The sequence below is a fragment of the Chenopodium album genome, chromosome 27, assembly GCF_948465745.1.
Source record: "Chenopodium album chromosome 27, dcCheAlbu1.1, whole genome shotgun sequence".
Taxonomy (NCBI): Eukaryota; Viridiplantae; Streptophyta; class Magnoliopsida; order Caryophyllales; family Amaranthaceae; genus Chenopodium; species Chenopodium album.
The window spans coordinates 28,436,977-28,455,541 of NC_137860.1; the positions used below are offsets into that span (position 1 = coordinate 28,436,977).

General features: G+C 32.0%; 2 protein-coding genes across 2 annotated transcripts; both read left to right on the top strand.

The window, feature by feature from the left end:
- Window positions 1-3,708: 3,708 nt before the first annotated feature.
- Window positions 3,709-7,680, top strand: LOC145619943 (boron transporter 4-like). Its single transcript, XM_081674620.1, has 12 exons — window positions 3,709-3,812; window positions 3,911-3,993; window positions 4,204-4,393; window positions 4,655-4,793; window positions 4,911-5,079; window positions 5,301-5,467; window positions 5,557-5,730; window positions 5,838-6,050; window positions 6,351-6,673; window positions 6,891-7,179; window positions 7,312-7,521; window positions 7,657-7,680. The coding sequence occupies exons 1-12, from the start codon at window positions 3,709-3,711 to the stop codon at window positions 7,678-7,680; spliced, it is 2,085 nt and encodes a 694-aa protein (XP_081530746.1).
- A 5,642-nt stretch (window positions 7,681-13,322) lies between these two features.
- LOC145621021 (BIIDXI-like protein At5g11420) lies at window positions 13,323-17,001 on the top strand. The gene is made up of 3 exons (XM_081675759.1): window positions 13,323-13,432; window positions 15,385-15,897; window positions 16,240-17,001. Exons 1-3 carry the CDS (start codon window positions 13,366-13,368, stop codon window positions 16,779-16,781), a joined length of 1,122 nt encoding a protein of 373 aa, XP_081531885.1. The 5' UTR covers window positions 13,323-13,365; the 3' UTR covers window positions 16,782-17,001.
- The last annotated feature ends 1,564 nt before the right edge of the window (window positions 17,002-18,565 follow it).

An 18,565-nucleotide genomic window follows, 5' to 3' on the forward strand; every position in this document is an offset into this window, starting at 1 on the left:
ACTCCTCCACCTTATAGTCTATAGATCATGCTTAGCTTGCTAGTTCCTACACATTTTGCAAAATATAATATAAATCATTATCAAAATAATCAACAAGCTCATTGTTAGAGATGATGGTGGCTAAAATTTTAAACTTAAGTTACCTCCGAAATTATTAATCATCTATTAACGCTTACCGTTAAACATCCGCACGCATTGCATCCATTTTGGACCGTCTTTATTACTTAAACGAATGAGACAAATAAATAAAGCCAAAGATTAATTTCATTTATTAATTTTTTCAAATATTAAAGTAATTAATACGAGTAATATGAAGTTGATAATTTGAATCTAGCTTAAGCATGATTCTTTGACAATGTCAATATTTACAGGCATTACAAACTATAATATTAAAATTATACAGCTAATTATATATGATCATCTAGTATAATAGTGTAGTACGTACGTAAATGACATCACATAAATAGCTTAGGAATTTAATATCTTTGAATTGATAAGAGGTTCATCGTTTCAAGATGAGCATTGATAAGCATCTTATCACATATATGACCACTTGGATTTTATGTGTGCACACTCTCGCCTATCACATAAATTGGAACAAATTAATTATCATTAAATGCAACTCATAATGTACTTCATTCCCATGCCAATATGTTTAGCTTCGTCAAACCATAAGAAATTATTAGGTTGCCATTACAATAGGCTCGACCAGCAGCCTGCACCCTGTACTCGTTAATGAGAATGAGAATTATTTAAAAATATATAACATATAGAAGAAGTAAAAAAACCGATTATTACTACATTAAATTAATTTTTTTTAAAAAAAACTTATTCAACCGGTTACAGGTTACTCGAGACCATTTTGAGCGGATTGAGTATAAAGGCAAGATTATTTAAAAATATTCCAAAAGTAGGATCATTTTTCGCAAATGCTAAGATGGGATTAATCCGGACAATTTTTCCTTTTAATTTTAGATGCATCACTTTCTTTTCTAGTTACTCTCCCTCATATCATACTCTCTCATCTCCAAACATTGTGTAGGATTCCGTGTTTTTCTAAAGTGATCTTAGTGATGCATCTAAATTCTAAAAAATGGAGGAAGTATTAATCTTGTATTACATTTCACTTTTATTATTCCTCGGAGAGAATAAACGATACGCTATTATCATACATGTAAGATGTATGCAAGAGGTTGTACTTGACCGTACCTTGATTATTTTGTTAATAACTTATACTATAGTAACTATACCCATGATTAAGGGATGATGATGTTAATATTGTTGACCTCTAGATTTGTTTGATTTAAATGTCAAATAACCATACATCAGGCAGATTCCTAGATAAGACATCTTACCAAGCAATGCTTCATTAACACACAAGAACAAATCTATTAGGGAAATAAAACTAAAATAAGCACAAGTATTAATGTTTTGTCTTTTTTAACCTGATATAAAATAGAGCTGTGTAACTTAGCCAGTTAGCCATGTTGTTTGCATATCAAATTATAAGCGTTGCCTGGTAATTAAAACACAGGCGTGATGGTTCAGTAACCGGCCCCTTAGTTTAACCGGCCTGCTTTAGATTGATTTAATTTGGTCCATTAACATAGTTGTATCGGAGTCAATGTGTGACAAGAAAATTAAATTACAGCTTCATTCAAATATAAGATCAGATATTCGCTGGGTATATATAGAGAGCCAATGTATTGCATCCACTCTTCAAGTCCAAAGCCTCGCTCTTATCCAGGGGGCGGCATGATAAAATATAAAATCAATCTATCAGATCAATCCTTAAAGTTTAACCTTTTGATTAAGTTAGACCATTAAAAATTTAATATAGATTTCAAGTACGAATGAGAACAAGGAGGACACAAGGTATTTGAAAAGAGATGAGACCAAAATTTAGCTAAATGAAGACAAAATTTATCTAGAACATACGAATTACTCCTTAGTGTAGCTAGTTATTTTAGTTTGCTGGCACTATTTCATGGTTTTAACACGTCTTATCATGACAAAATAACTTGCAGAAGTTTGGGAAATTAGATTATTAAATTTGTGTTTTTCAAAATAAAATAAATTATACGAAATACTACTCGATACATAAAATTGTACATTACTTTATCTTATAATGACGATGCAATATAAGACAAATTTGGTTAATTGATATCATTATAATCGTGGTTTAAATAAGATAAAGAGAAAGAAACATGGGAGCTAATTTAGTCATTTGATGTCGGATGGTCTATAATTTATTAATTTATGATTATGAACGTCGACTTTTACCTAAAGGAATGACATTATTGTACACTTTAAATTGTATTAGAATATCCTTTGATTTTATCTTATTTTCTTTCTGATGATCAAAGACTTTGAATCCTATGAAGTTAGAAATTATTTATTCGCTTCATCACGCACACAATCTCTTACTGATCTTTAGAGAAGTTGTTTGGTAACGTATTACTATCTTAGCTATTACCTTCATCTCATAATAAATCTAAAAGAATATTGATAAGCATTATCAAACATTCAAAACACCAATCAATACATAATAATGTCATGTTTAATTACTATGGATGACATTTATTTAATGCTTAGGGTTGTATAAATCATAATCGTTAAAGTAATTGAACTCCATTTGAATAATTTGATGATAATTACAAGAAAACTATCGAGTATAGGTTATTCAAAGTTGTTAGATTGTACAATAGTGTCTTGGAAACTAAAGCTTAGCAAAGTTGTCTTTGCAAAAATTTCTTTAGTATGTGATTGAATTACCTTAATTACAAAGTTACGAGTTTAATAAAATATTACAAAGTTAGAGTCTAATATATTTCACTAGTAATCATAAAGATCACTCTTAGCTTTAGCCTCCTAGTATACTTCCAAAGTATATATGGACAATAAACATATGATGGTAATAACAATTTTATCTCAAAACATTAATTACTACGTATTATTCTTGTCTATCATCATATTCATCTTTATCTTATTACAGCTTTTGCTTACTATATTTATCCATTTCAATTCGCAGTATAAATATGCCGCCCACGTTTCATATAATTAGGAAAAAAAAATATATTGGAACAAATAATGAATTATTGGCTTAATCATGCAAAACAATACTTCCTTAATTATAGAACTTAAGTAATTAAATTGCAAGTAGTTATCATTGACTAATGACAGAAAATCTTTCTGGTGTCCACTAGCTCGTTCGTCTTCACTATATAAAGCAATCTTTTATTTTGCATTATTTTTCATTCATAACTCACAATTAGTCCCTTAAACCTTAGCTAATCTTCCCCCAAGTCCTCGAAATTTTTGATAAGATTAATCGTCCGTGTATTATAGCCTTCAACTTCGCTCCCAAAGGTACACTAACTTCTTTAGTAATCGTTTATTAGCAATGTATTCAGAACGTATCTATGCTGAAAAAAGGTCATTAATTGAAATTAGCAGTAAACTGTTTTTTTATGTATCATAATCCAACTCAAATTACATTTTTTTTTGCATATTCATCGGTATTAAGTTTGATGTTGGACGTTTATAAATTATAACTCGCTTGTATTCAACTCATGCACTAGACTAACTACATTTTCTTGCACTTGTATAGGTAGTATAAGTGTATAACGACGAACATTATTGAATAAATTGATTTATCTTACAAGCTATTTACTCTTCATATTTCATAAATAATATTACAGGCGAAATATGGATGATATACAGGCTCCATTTAGGGGAATTACAAGCGATATAAGAGGAAGGCTTTCGTGTTATAAGCAAGATTGGACGAATGGCTTCAAATATGGAGTTGGGTACGTTTTAATTTGTTACAAATAAAACTTACGAAGTATATATTAACCTTGTTTAATTTACTTGATTAATCTAATTGTGCTTCTAAATGTAATTATAGGATACTTACACCCGCTGCCTCCATCTTTTTTACTTCGGCACTTCCGGCTATAGCCTTTGGGGAGCTTTTGAAAAAGAAAACAGGTTTGGTTTAATTTCCTCATCTTATAAATTTGTGTAATAAATTAGGTCACCGTACCCTAGATTCCTAGTATTGTATGGAAAACTATAAAACGGACTAATGATAATGAAGCTTTACTAAATAGTGTAACTTCACATGTCGTTTGATATTATTAAATGTTTAGTGTTCGTTTCTATATTGTCATAATAATACGAATGTGAATAATTTGATAGGTGGAAGCCTAGGCTCAGTGCAAACTATATCATCGGCAGCAATTTGTGGTGTGTTACAATCAGTAATTGGTGGACAACCACTTTTAATACAAGGAGTAGCAGAACCAACTGTTCTTATGTATACTTTCTTGTACAATTTTGCTAAACAAAAGGATGACCTTAAACCTCTTTTCTTGGCTTGGACAGCATGGTAAATTTATTCAATATTACATGTTTGATTGATTATTTACACGTGGAAGTTACAATATGCATGCAATGACATCAACTCCATCTTTTTTTCGGTTCACTCAATTTGACTTTTACGTTTGTCAATGTACAACTTTGACCATATGAACATACTTCATATTTGATTATACGTACCACTAAACAAGATCGAGTATATTGATATAGTGTCAAAATGAACGGTGAGTAGATTTGTGTTAACATATCGATCTTTAATTATATGTTGCAGGGTTTGTGTATGGGCTTCGCTTTTATTAGTGCTAACGGCAATATTTAACGCGTGTGTTATCATTGACCTATTCACAAGGATAGCTGAAGAGTTTATTGAAATGCTAATAGCTGTTCTTTTCATCCAAGAAGCTATCAAGGTATTATACAAGTCAACTACGAAATATAAAAATTGGAAATTAATTTAGAGTATATTCATACATACATATTCATTCTTCATTAGCTTCTAAGCTAATTGATGGATCTAATTATCACAGGGGATCATAAGTGAGTTTCATGTACCCAAAGGGAAAGACTTAGATGATAATGAAGCATATGAATTCGAGTGGCTTTACTCCAATGGATTGCTCGCGGTCATATTCTCTTTAGGGTTTATCTATACTGCCTTCAAAAGTAGAAATGCAAGATCATGGTGGTATGGAACAGGTTAGTTCAATGAAATCAATTACTTTAACGAACATTAATTAATTATCCACTTAACAAAATATAATAAACAAGTGATAATTGTTGGTACTACTATACAAATTTAGGCAGGCTAGGTGTAAGTCTTGGATGAAATTGTCTCACATATATTTATTGTAATTGAATTTTGGTACGTCCATGTTTCATAAACGTTCAAATTAATATTATTGGCTGATTTTGTGTAGGTCGTATTAGAAATTTTATCGCGAATTTTGGGGTTCCTTTGATAGTACTGGGATGGACAGCATTGTCATATGGTGTACCTAGCAAAGTTCCTTCAGAAGTTCCTAGAAGGTTATTCAGTCCTCATCCTTGGGATACAGACTCGTTGCACCCTTGGACTATTGCTAAGGTAAACTTGATTTTACTCCAATTCAACGTCACACAATTCAAATTAGGAGTAAAATTTGTTTTATTGATCAATCTGCATATATTTTGCAGAAAATGGGGGATGTGCCTGGAAGACATATAGTAGGGGCCTTCATACCGGGATTAATGGTAGCAGGACTATTCTTTTTCGAGCAAAATGTGGCTTCAAAGATGACACAACAACGAGATTTCAATCTTAAGCACCCTTCTTCTTACCATTACGACATCTTTCTTCTTGGCTTAATGGTTTGTCACTATCTAACCCATACATTATGTCTAAAGTTTTTCTCCTAGAAGCAACACATTTATAGTTTCATTAATTATTACTAAAATTAGTGTAACGTTTTTAACAGACTTTGGTTTGTGGGTTACTTGGACTTCCTCCTTCCTATGCCCTTATTCCACATTCTCCTATGCACACTAAGGCACTCGCCGTGCTCAAAAGACAGTTTCTTCGAAGAAAGATGGTCGAAAGTGCCAAAGCAAGCATACATGAACGGGCTAGCAACACTGAAATTTATGGCAATATGCAAGCTATTTTCCTTGAAATGGACATGAAAAAGTTGGTAAGTTTTGCACTACAAAATTTTCATTAATTGCAATCTTTGCTGCTTGTTAGCTTAGTATACATAATTCATACCAAAGATTAGGTCTAAGATATACTCTGTACTAGTATAAGAAAAAATTTAATTATTAGAGCCATACAAAAATAATTACATTAAATTAGATTTTGCTATACATGTGCATTTCAGAACCACGCACAAGGACATTATATGTCTTTTAGGTACATCCAAGTGCATGTAATAACTACGACAATTTTAATGTAGCACATGACAAAAGAAATCTAATTGGGTTTTATATTGTAGACAAATGGAGTGGTTAAGGAGCTTGAAGACTTAAAACAAGTAGTGATGAAAGGAGAAATTGATGACAAAAATGGAAATGCAACATTTGACCCCGAGAAGCACATCGATAACTACTTACCGGTGCGTGTTAACGAGCAAAGATTGAGCAATCTAATACAATCCCTTCTCCTCGCGATTTCTGTTTTCGCGATGCCTGCCCTAAAGCGAATTCCATCTTCACTTCTTTGGGGATACTTAGCCTATATGGCCTTTGACAGTCTCCCTGGCAACCAGTTTTGGGAGAGAATCATACTACTACTTGTCAATAAAAGTAGATTGCACAAGTAAGTCCTACGTAGATTATAACACAAAAATTTTAAAAATCGCCTAATTATATCAAACGTACACTTTTTACGTGTGAACACGCTTAATTCTATTATCCTAACACTTATGCTAGCGAAATGTTACAATTCTCTATCTTTGTGTGATAGAACGTGTTATCATCAATTTGATTTTTATATGACGAGTACTGATTAATGTGTTATATCTATTATTTGGCAGGGTTTTGCAAAGGAATCACGCTTCGTATGTGGAAACCGTACCGTTCAAATGTATCGCGGCATTTACCATATTCCAATTAACATACTTGATCATTTGTTATGGCATGACATGGATACCCTTAGTAGGAATAATCTTTCCTTTGCCATTTTTTCTTCTTATAATTATAAGACATCTTATACTACCAAGGTATATTGAGCCACATTACTTGCACGAACTCGATGCTCACGAATATGAGGAAGTCCTAGGGAATTCGAGGCGTTCTTTCCGTCGTATGTCATTCTCTTTTAAGGTACATACGTTCATAGTGTTATCAAATGTTACATGTACAACTTCATAGTGTTATCATACACACGTACTTACGTACGAGTATATATTTTAATAAGCACATAATGATAATTTGCTAAATTTATATTATGAACAGGAAAATGGGACGCCAATTCACAGCATTTTTGACAATGAAGAAGAAATAGAAGAAGAATTTTCTGATTCTGAAATTTTGGATGAGTTAACAACTCATAGAGGAGAGCTAAAGATTAGAACTATGAGCTTTCGTAGCGAAAGACGGGCTTCGAGTGGTAGGAAAGAAGTGAAGCCCAGAGCTATGAGCTTCCGACATGACTTACCTTTTAAGGTATGTTACAAAGGAATTAATTACTCTCTTATATTTGATATATTTTCCGATATTATCTCTAACAAAATAACACTGCGAGTAATACTCTATAAAGTCTTAAATGACTGATAGTATATACAAAATATTTGCGCTCAGGTTCATCCGGAAGACATTGTATGATTGGAAGAAGAAGAATGTTAGAAGTACAATTTTGACAAGAGTAAATTATATTGATGAATTGATGATCATGAAGACAATGAAAAGTTGAAAACAATTGATGATAACCTATGTTGAAGTTGCCGGGAAAATAATGAAATTTGTTATACATGTACATGTTTCTTATTTATATTTTTATATATTATTTTATTTGTTTTTGTTATACATGTACATAAATTGTATCAATTCTTTGTGTTTGAAATAACACAAAATGTATAAATCCACATTTAAAATTTACATTTCTATAAATTCAAGAAAATCAGATCTTAACTCGAGTAATAGGGATCAGATCCGGCTTCAAGTCTAGTTTTGATTGTGTAACAATGACTAGTCTTTGATTTCGGTTGACATAGTCTAGTTTTGATTGTGTTAAGTTAATTCGAGTATTTGGGATCAGATTTATTTTATCAAGTCTAGTTTTGATGGTGTAGTTATGATTAGTCTTTTATTTCGTTTGGCATAGGGCCTGTTCATATTTACTGAAATGAGCTGAACTGAACTGAACTGAACTAATTGGAGCTGAACTGAACTGAACTGAACTGAACTGAGCTGAAATGAATATTTTATGTGAGAGGGAAATTAAGAGCTGAACTGAACTGAACTGAACTGAACTGAACTGATTGGAGCTGAACTGAACTGAAATTAAGTAAATATGAACAGGCCCATAGTCTAGTTATGATTGTGTTAAGTTGATGTATGCTGTCCCAAAAAAATTTGGTGTAAAACGAAACATCGATAGAGTCAGTTTTTTTCTTGGGCTGGTAATTGGGCCTGGACAGCATATACTTGGGCCAATAGTCACTAACTGCAGCCCAAACTTTCTTATCTAAAGTTCTAAACAAATATGATGTCCTTGATGTAACACCAAACTAGTAGAGCACATATAACCAAACATTATTAAATCTCTAGCTCTAAATTATAATTGTCCTTCGTCTAACGTTCAATAAATGATTTGCATTGTTGACTTGTTGTATACACTATGGATGTAGATGGTTACATATCAATATTAGTTGTACTCGTACTATTTCGAACTACATTTAAGATTTAACACGCTTTGTCATTTCATCATTTCTCTTACATAATTGTACATTAGCTAATTGTGTCTTCTGATACCTCATTTCTATTTGCTATTAGGCCTTTTTACTTTTTTAGAAGCGTGTACGTTATTATTTGTATCATGATGATTTGTCATAGTATGTGAATTAAATGCTCTCTCAGGCCACAATTTTTGCTTGTCCATTACAAATGGAAGGATTTTCAATAATATTGAATATCGCTTTTTATGCTAAAAAAATCAATGATTTTGATCAAAATTTAACCATGACTAAAACATTATTGTAGTTATAGCAAAATTATCCGTTTAAATCATATTATTCTATTGACTATTGTTTTCTTTAATTTGATTGTCACGGTTAGAACATCATGTAGTATCACTATTATCGCCACTTAATAATACAAACAGCTTCTTAATTTTCCATGTAAACATTATTATGTGAATAAATATTTTCATTATTGGTCAATAGCTAAGCTAGTGGGGTATCAGGAAAAAAAATAGTCTTACAACACAGAAAGTTTTCTAGCATGAAATGATTGCTTTAAATATTTTTGGGTGTTTTCAAATTTCAATTGCAATATATTTGAGTGAATAAGGAAATTTAAAATTTTTTCCATTAAAAAAAAACTCCCATTTTAACGCTGATTTGCCAGGTGCTAACCGACCAATGAAGACACTAATTGGTACATAAAACATTTTTTTTTTTTTGAAAGAGTACATAAAACATTTTTAATTAAGGAGTAACATTACTATGTAAAGAAAATTATTTATTTTTTATTAATTTACTTTCTCTGTATTATTACTACGTATTATTTGCAACACTCCTTATTGCATGCTTGTCAATGCACTAATAATATATTAGATTGTCAATACGTTAAAATTTAATTAAAATTTGATATTATGAAAGTAAAAATCGAAGTGAATCAACAAGATTCTACATGACTGACTATATTTTTCAATAGCTATATATCATCAAAATCTAACCAATGGAAATACATAAATAATGCATAAGCTAAAAGTTTGGCAAAGAGAAAAAAAAAAAAGGAAGTATAATATAAAGAGTATAACTATGATTTCTATTGTACTACTCTGCACTTGTATTATTTAATACGTTTGTATAAAAGTCGCTAAATAAAATGGTTTTTTCTTTGTATATTTATAAAGAAATCAATTGTCACAATATTCCAACAAGACTAATGTACCAATCTCTCTTATATATTACCCATAACTACTCATTAGTTCTGAGTGGCTAAGTGGAAGAGATTATTTTTTTTATTTTTTTTTTGAAGGAAAGTGGAAGAGATTATTTTGAAAAAGTAAGTGTCTATATTTTGATCCATACCTTTTTTTTAATTTTTAAACTTTGTTGTCTATATTTTATTCATTTATTTTACAAAATCTAATACAAAGCGCATGTTCAGTTAAACCCATACTTATGTTAGATTAGTTGATATTGATTATAAAAACAAATGTCACAAATTAAATCAAAAATCGGGAAAAAATATACGTAGTACTTAATTATTAGGTGTCAAATGCATAATCGTAGTCCAAACTTCAAGCCGAGATAATACTTTCTTCACAACTCAGTCACCTCTAGCTAGAACATAAAATGCATGTACGTACATAGTTACATATGGCACAATTTATAAACAAACCACCCATAATACATTATTGCCGACCAGAAGGCAGAAAAACAATATGGAGCATAAATTTATAGACATAAAAAATTACAAATAAATAGAAATCTCAATAATTTTACACCAAAAAATTTAATTAAACTCAATAACAACTTCATGTACACACATATACATAAAAACCATGATCTAACACTCCAATGCACATGGAATGCTTAAGAGATTAAGGTCTCTAATTGATTAATTGATCTTTGTATTAATATTAATTATAATTTATAATATAATGTCTCAAAGTTGAATATTAGATAATACCTGATTTATGTTTCGTTCGTATCTGCTATATGTTGACCCCAATTTGATTTTTTCTGAATTAATTAATCAAATAATTTGTGGGATTGATTGATTCCTAAGTTATATTTAATTTAATAATTTTTGGGTTGTATCTTTTGCAATTTCTTAGAGGGTTCACAAAAAAAAATCCAAATTCTGCAAATCTAAACTTCCATGTGCCTCATGCACGTGAAATAGTGACTTATGGATTATAGTCTTTTTTCGGTGATTCATCAATTATATTGCATATTTTGTGGCTATTTCGACATCTCATTGGTTTTTATTTTCTCCTTCAATTATTTTAATTTGATTAGCAATGACAAATCCAAAAAAGGTAATAAAAAAAGTTTACCTATGATGCAAGCTAACTCATTGCTTAGAATCTACTCCAAGTAATCCTTCCTATAACTAATTGATCTGATAACCTATAAATTTTGAATTTTGAATTTGTCATCCTCATTGGTATGAGTTATACAAGTAAGGATCCTCTTAGTCTGATAGTCTAAATTGCATCCCCGGCCCAAATTAGAAGGAAGACGGTTGGCAATATACAATAGATTAAGGGAAGTGGTGCAAGATGGTTAGATTACATACTGTGATCGCGGGTCATTTTATTCTTAGAAAATACAAAATACTTTGTATCTATCAGTCGAAAAGTGCTTTTAATTTGATAGATCATTATATTCTTAGAAATTATTACAACCTTATATCTTTTCATACTAGCTGATGTGTCATAACTCATAGTCTCAAATTGAATAGAATCATGTAATTCTCTTAAAACCCCATACATTGTTTATTGTCTTCTTTATTACTTTCCTATAAAACAAAGTTAGCCCTATTATATTCTTACACTAGTTACACATACAAATATATACAAATATACAATCATCAAAAATTGTACCAAGTTAATAAACATATGGCATTGGACCACAAAATATAGTTAATGTTAAAAAAAAATTGTCAATATGTAATTAGAAAATTAATGACAATGGTCAAACTTATAGAAGACAGATATGCTTAAAAGAGCAGAAGATAAGGATAGTAAGTAGTAACCTAGCCATAACATGTGATTGAGTTTTAATGGTTTTGTCCATTAATTAAATTTTCACCAGAGAAAACCCTGGTTTTACGCCTCTATTATGAAGGATTCCATGAATTATATACCTTGAAATTCCCCCTTCCTCTTCTAGTCATTCCACTTAAGAAGTAACACAACGTTTTTTGTAAGATATTGAGCACAAATTAGACTTATCTTCTGTCTAAACATTTAATTCAACATTATATATAATATCTTAGTTTGCTATTTAAGTTATGGTCTATACAACTAAGGAGGTTGGTTTCCTATATAGGCTATATCCAATTATCCAGTAGTGACCTCCTAACGTGTTATGACGTCTAGAGTATATATATCACCATAGTTCTTTTTTTTTTTTTTTTTTTTTTTTTTTGACAAGAATCACCATATATAGTTCTTGCAACCACAAAAGTTATTCTATGGTTACACCACGTCAACAAAATAATCTTTTCTACAACCCGAAAGATATATATAGGATTTTGAAAAAAATTATCTTAATTAATTAGAATAATATATATGGTATTAATTGAATTTTACATGTAGTTCATGGTGCAATATAATATACAGATTGCAGTGTTATTGTATAATTTTGAAATAATAGAACACATTCCATATCCTTTAAAATTGACTCTTGCCTGTTTACTTCAGTTTAATTTCAATTCAGTTCAGTTCAGCTCAGCTCCAATCAGTTCAGTTCAGTTCCTGATTTCCTTCTCTCATAAAATATTCATTTCAGCTGTATTCAGTTCAGTTCAATTCAATTCAGCTCCAATCAGTTCAGTTCAGTAAATGTGAACAGGCTCTTAACCTGTCATATACAAATCTTTTGTTATTTTACACTCATAAAAAGTGCATGCAATTTAAAGTGTTGTATTTTAAAACTTAATTATTCTATTTAAAGGACAATTAATGAAAGTATTTAGCAAAAGTCAAGCACTTATTTAGCATCCGTCACTAATGAACACGTGATTTTGTCATAAATATCTTAGAAAAGATATCTACTATATATTGTTTGATCTTAGGGTTGCATATATCATAACCGTTAAAAGTCTCTCCGAAACACCACACTATCTTAAAATCACTTCAAAATTCATCAATAATAGATATAAACTTGAACTCCAAACATAAAACTAACTGTACAATGTATTCATAAAGATAAATGTTTACTAGAGCTGTTTTAGACCATGAACTGAGCATGTTCTATAAATTACCTGGTTTCATGTAATTAAGGAAAGATGCTGAGGTGTTTTTTGCCTAACTTTCAACTAACACCAGTAACTGTCATCATCAATTCTGATTAACTAAACAGTTAACAAGTACTACTAATACTTAATTATTAATTAGCTAATTTTTTTAATGAAAAACTACCACTTAATTATTACTGGTCTCAGTTGATTATTGTCAGTCCAAACCAATGGCATTTATGTAATATTCCAATAATATTAAGTCCTATTTTATAACTCAAAACACATATAAACTCCTTGCCACCCCCTCTTAATTTTTCACACACTCAAATCAACTTTCTCTCTCTTCCTTCTTTCTCTCTCTAACATACAATGTCGAAGCTCAATGGGCTTGTAGTGGTGCTACTTCTAGCCTCTAGCATTTGCGTTACATTTGGAGGTATGTTTATTTTATTTATATTTATATTCTTAAGTTTTAATTTCATTCCATTTCAATTCATCAATGCTAAATTGATAGGGATATTAGACTTTATAATAGTTTATGATCTTAATTAGACCTTGTAGCTAGTATATACTTGTATGTTACAAACCAACACTATAACGTATTCTTTTTAGTGAATAAGTATTATTTTGAGTGAAACCATACCAAGTCTAGAACTTGGTACGTCATATTTAACTACAGTATTGAGTTTAAAATTGGATACGTCAATTAAGTTCTGGTTGGTAAGTATAGGAGATAAAGTCTTGTTTCATGTAGCTAGTTAATTTTTCATCTGATCTTTAGGATTAAAGTGTCGATTGTTGTTAATGTAGCCGTTGCTAGTTTAGGCCAATGTAAATGAATGGCGTTCTTAAAAATTGAACATTGTGGCAAAACCTTTGTCCATATTATCTAGAAGCTGGTAATTTCTACGATGAAATAACATTAGTTTAGAAATTTAGGCCGAGAAATATGCAACTACTACATGTTCATCATAGGATGTTCCCGATGAAGTTAAGATTAGTCATCATTTTCTCTCGACTTTCGAGAAAGATTAGGTTGGTTAATGTTGTTGCAATATAGTCTATACTCTAGTTTTCAGCATATTTTAATTAGTTATGCAACTAAATGGGGAGTATTATTATTCTAATTACCAAGTAGATCTCGACTATCAAGCTTTATGGGTGGATAGATCTAACTAGTGAGTTTAATATTACTATTTAGTAACATATAGTAAGATAGTAACACTGTACTACACGTTTTCTTTCATACTCAAGTGACTTTTAATTAACCTTATGTGTGCAAGAGATATTTTATACAAGTATATTATTTTGGGAAACTTTTTACACATCGCTTTATAATAAATTAGTGTGAAAGAGACTCGTTTATTAATATTTAATATGTGCTGTAATGAGCTGAGGGTTGGTTGAGAGAAGGAAACAAGCACATGGAAGACAAATGACAAATGTAGTACGGAGTAATTTTTAGAGAAAAAAAATCTATAAAACCATTTAGCTGAAATCATGGTTTTTATACTATATGAAGTATAGAGTAATATTAACATCATATGTTTTTAATCATATATATATTGGATATATAATTGAGTTTAATGTATAGTAGTCATTTTTCGAATGTTAAAACAATTTTCATTTTCTCATTATAGAGATACACAAATCATATATTACACGAATTGAGAATTAAATTAAAAAAAAAAATAACAAAGCATAAATGTGAATATGATTCGATCTCAATTTTTGAGTAGCACCACGACCAGCCACCCTAACCAACCATATTATTTAGGATCCAATCCAACAAAAATGATTGATTAGCTTACAACACAACATGCGTATAGTTGGAGCAATGGAGCATGGTACCTTGTTATTAGTTGGGAAGTTTTATATATGCAAGCCATGTTATTATTATGTAAGAAGTCAGACATTTTAGATTTGGGTGGACGAATAATAATCTCTTTAATCACATGCTCACTTATGTTTAATACTATACTATACTATTACTATGTTTTTAAAATTTACTACTAATATAATTTGTCCTGCGGCTGTAATACTAGTACACTTTAATTGGATAAAAAAAAATATGGATAGATACTAAATTATGGGTCATAAACTCATAATTAACTGGGTCATGGTTGTCAGTGGTCCGTTAACTTATAACTTATGTGATTCAATTTCATTTCATTTAGTAGATGATATTTTAAGTACGCTTAATAAATGCCTATTGAATTGGATTTCAACTATATATCCTTGAGGTGTCAAGACTCAACCCGTCTAAACGACTAAACGTCCATATTATTTGTTCTTTGTGACTTTTTAAAGTGTAACAGCTAGTCTGTTGTTCGTATACTTTATAAATCTTTAGTTTAAAGCTAAATAAACATTACTTATTTTGATCAGCATTGCTCCCAAATGGCGACTTTGAGACAAAGCCGAACCCAACTCAAATTAGCGGAACCAAAATAGAGGGCAAGTATGCAATCCCAAAATGGGAGGTAACAGGGTTTGTTGAGTACATAACATCAGGAACCAAGCAACAAGACATGGTCTTAATCGTACCTGAGGGCAAACACGCCGTAAGGCTAGGCTCTAATGCTTCTATTAAGCAAAAGGTGGCTACTCAAGCAGGCAAATTTTATGCCCTTACCTTCAGCTTTGGAAGGACTTGCTCACAAGAGGAGGTACTCAACGTTACGATCACCCCTAGCTCTAAGGGACATTCCGGGATCTTGCCCCTACAAACCGTGTACTCGAGTGTTGGGTTTGACTCCTATGCTTGGGGGTTCCGTGCTGAGGCCAATGCCGTCGAGGTTACCCTCCATAACCCTGGCCAGCCTGGTGAAGACCCTGCTTGTGGACCTCTTCTTGATATCATTGCTCTTACTATTTTGGATTCAGTCAAGCCTACCGGAGGTACTATTACTTTTTTTTCCTCATAAAACTCGTTTGTTTGTTTAACACATGCACGTTAGTTTAAGGTAACTAGATAAGACTTGATTTTTTATCACCTGATTTTTACTGAACTAAAATTATTTTTATACTGATGCCGCAAATTCACTACTGTTTAATGATATAATAGGGTTGGCTAGTTAAAAACATGTGATTTGATGTCATGTGAGAAGATTTGAGTGTTATAGTAAGCACATGCATAAACAAAAAAGTGACCAAGCATCTTAATTTTTCCATGTGGAAGGGAAACTTCCACATTTTTGCCTTACTATGACTAAATGACTAACAATAATTGATCTATTGTAGGCAACTTGGTGAAGAATGGAGACTTTGGACAAGGGCCATATGTGTTCCATAGCTCATCATGGGGTGTCCTAATCCCTCCTAACATCGAAGACAGTCACTCTCCGCTACCAGCCTGGAGGATCGAGTCCTCTAAGGCCGTCAAGTACATTGATTCCCTTCATTTCTTCGTGCCAGAAGGCCAAAGAGCCGTTGAGCTCGTTGGAGGGAAAGAAAGCGCCATTGCTCAAACCATTAGGACCCAACCGGGTAGGTCATACGCCCTTACTTTCATGGTTGGTGATGGCAAAAATGGGTGTGTTGGTCCTTTGGCGATTGAGGCCTTTGCTGAAAGGGCAACCACTAGGGTCACATATAACTCTAAGGGTACCGGTGGATTTACAAGAGGTAAACTTGTGTTTACGGCTAACAAGGATAAAACAGTCATTAGATTTTTGAGCACATTCTACACCATGACTATTGATGGGTCTATGTGTGGTCCTGTTCTCGACGATGTCAAGGTTCTTCATGCTCGTTCATACCGTAACACTCCAAATCATGTGTAATAGAACGCTTAAATATTTGGTTATAACTTATTACGCGATACTAGTACTTAGTGGTACTTTTTATATGCCCATCAACCCCATCTAGGAGGTTTTTCAAGGTTTCTAGATGTTAATTTGGTTTAAGAGTTCATTAAGTGTATGTTTCAGGATCAATGTATCTATTTTTACAATTTTTTTAAAATTTATTGCTATAATAAAATTATTCATTTGTTCTTAATAAGGCTCAAATACCAACTTATAATATGTAGTCCCATATTTGTGTCATTTTATTCTGACAAACCAACTTACAAGCAGTGTTCTGCATCTTACAAGTATGAACAGAAGAGATCAGTTGATAACATCCAGAACTAGCTTTCGAGACTTGTACACAGACCATTTTAGTCGTCTATAGTAAGCAGCTTGAAGTAGAGCAAGCGAAAGCACGAAAATCCACTTAAATCCCATCTGAAATTACCAATAATGCAACCAAATTATTAGCCACTTCATGAGAAATTTCATCATAGTGCTTAGCTTCAGGGGATAAAATTTAACCAGGACTTACTAGTTTTCGCTCTTCCATCTCTGGCTCAGCAGCCCATGTCAAATATGTCACAACATCTTTCGCCATCTATGACGACATTCGATAACAAATAAGTATCCAGTGCCTCTTTATTCAACCAGACTAGTACAGGTATACAGAAGTTTTACCTGAGATTCTGTTGCAGGTGTTCCGTCTTCATACTCTACAGAACCATCACTAAGCATCTTAGGCATGGCTATTGCTCCTCCAGGGAAGTAAGGATTGTAGTGCAACCCCTCTCGAACCTAGGATAAAAAATTTATAAACCCAAATACATAAATTCAATTGTATTTATATGACAAAACAGCATGAAAAAACAGTTCAGACTGTTGAATGTTACCGAAACACCAGCAGGAGGATCGCGGTAGCCAGTTAGAAGTGAGAAAACATAGTTTTGACCATCATGCCGGGCCTGAAAATGATGCACAAACGATTAGTAGCCCTTGTATGAAAATTCAGATTATTTCAGTGGAAAATTTCCTTGTAATATGAAAAAACAGATGATTTTACAGTAGAAATTCATCTATATACTCTCTAATTAAGTTAATTTTACCTAATAATATGAATTTATTTGCCTTTATTTGAACTTATTATTATCTAGTTATAGTGCAAAGAAAAATGATAGAAATATATTGAAGCATGAACCTTGGTAATGAGACTAAGATCAGGAGGATAAGCCCCTCCATTAGCATACCGAGCAGCCTGCTCGTTTGCATAAGGTTGAGGAAAACGATCACTTAATCTTCCAGGACGAGTAAACATTTCTCCCTCGTCGTTAGGCCCATCAACAACCTCAACCTCAGCCGCCATTTCCTTTACCTCATCCTCTGTGTAGGCAACACCTACTAAATCGCGGTATGAAATCAGTGACATAGAATGACAGGATGCACATACTTGCTGGTACACCTGATGTCCTCGACGAACTCTGTTCAAGAAAAACAACAATAGCCCCAAATTACAACTTTTAATAGAACAAATTGAAATGATCATATCTCTTTAAATAAGGCCTTAAAAAATGCAGAGTAGTCTAGTACTTGTACTTACGAGGCGTGATCATAGGAACTGAGGATGCCTTGGTGAGGCCATGGATAGCTTGCAGAATGCAGGCCATCTTCAGCTTCATCAGCTGAGGCCACAGTAGCAAAACTGACTAGTCCAGTAACTCCTGCACCAACTAGCGCGAACACTTTGGAAAACTGTTTTGATATAGGAGTTGCAGTATTAT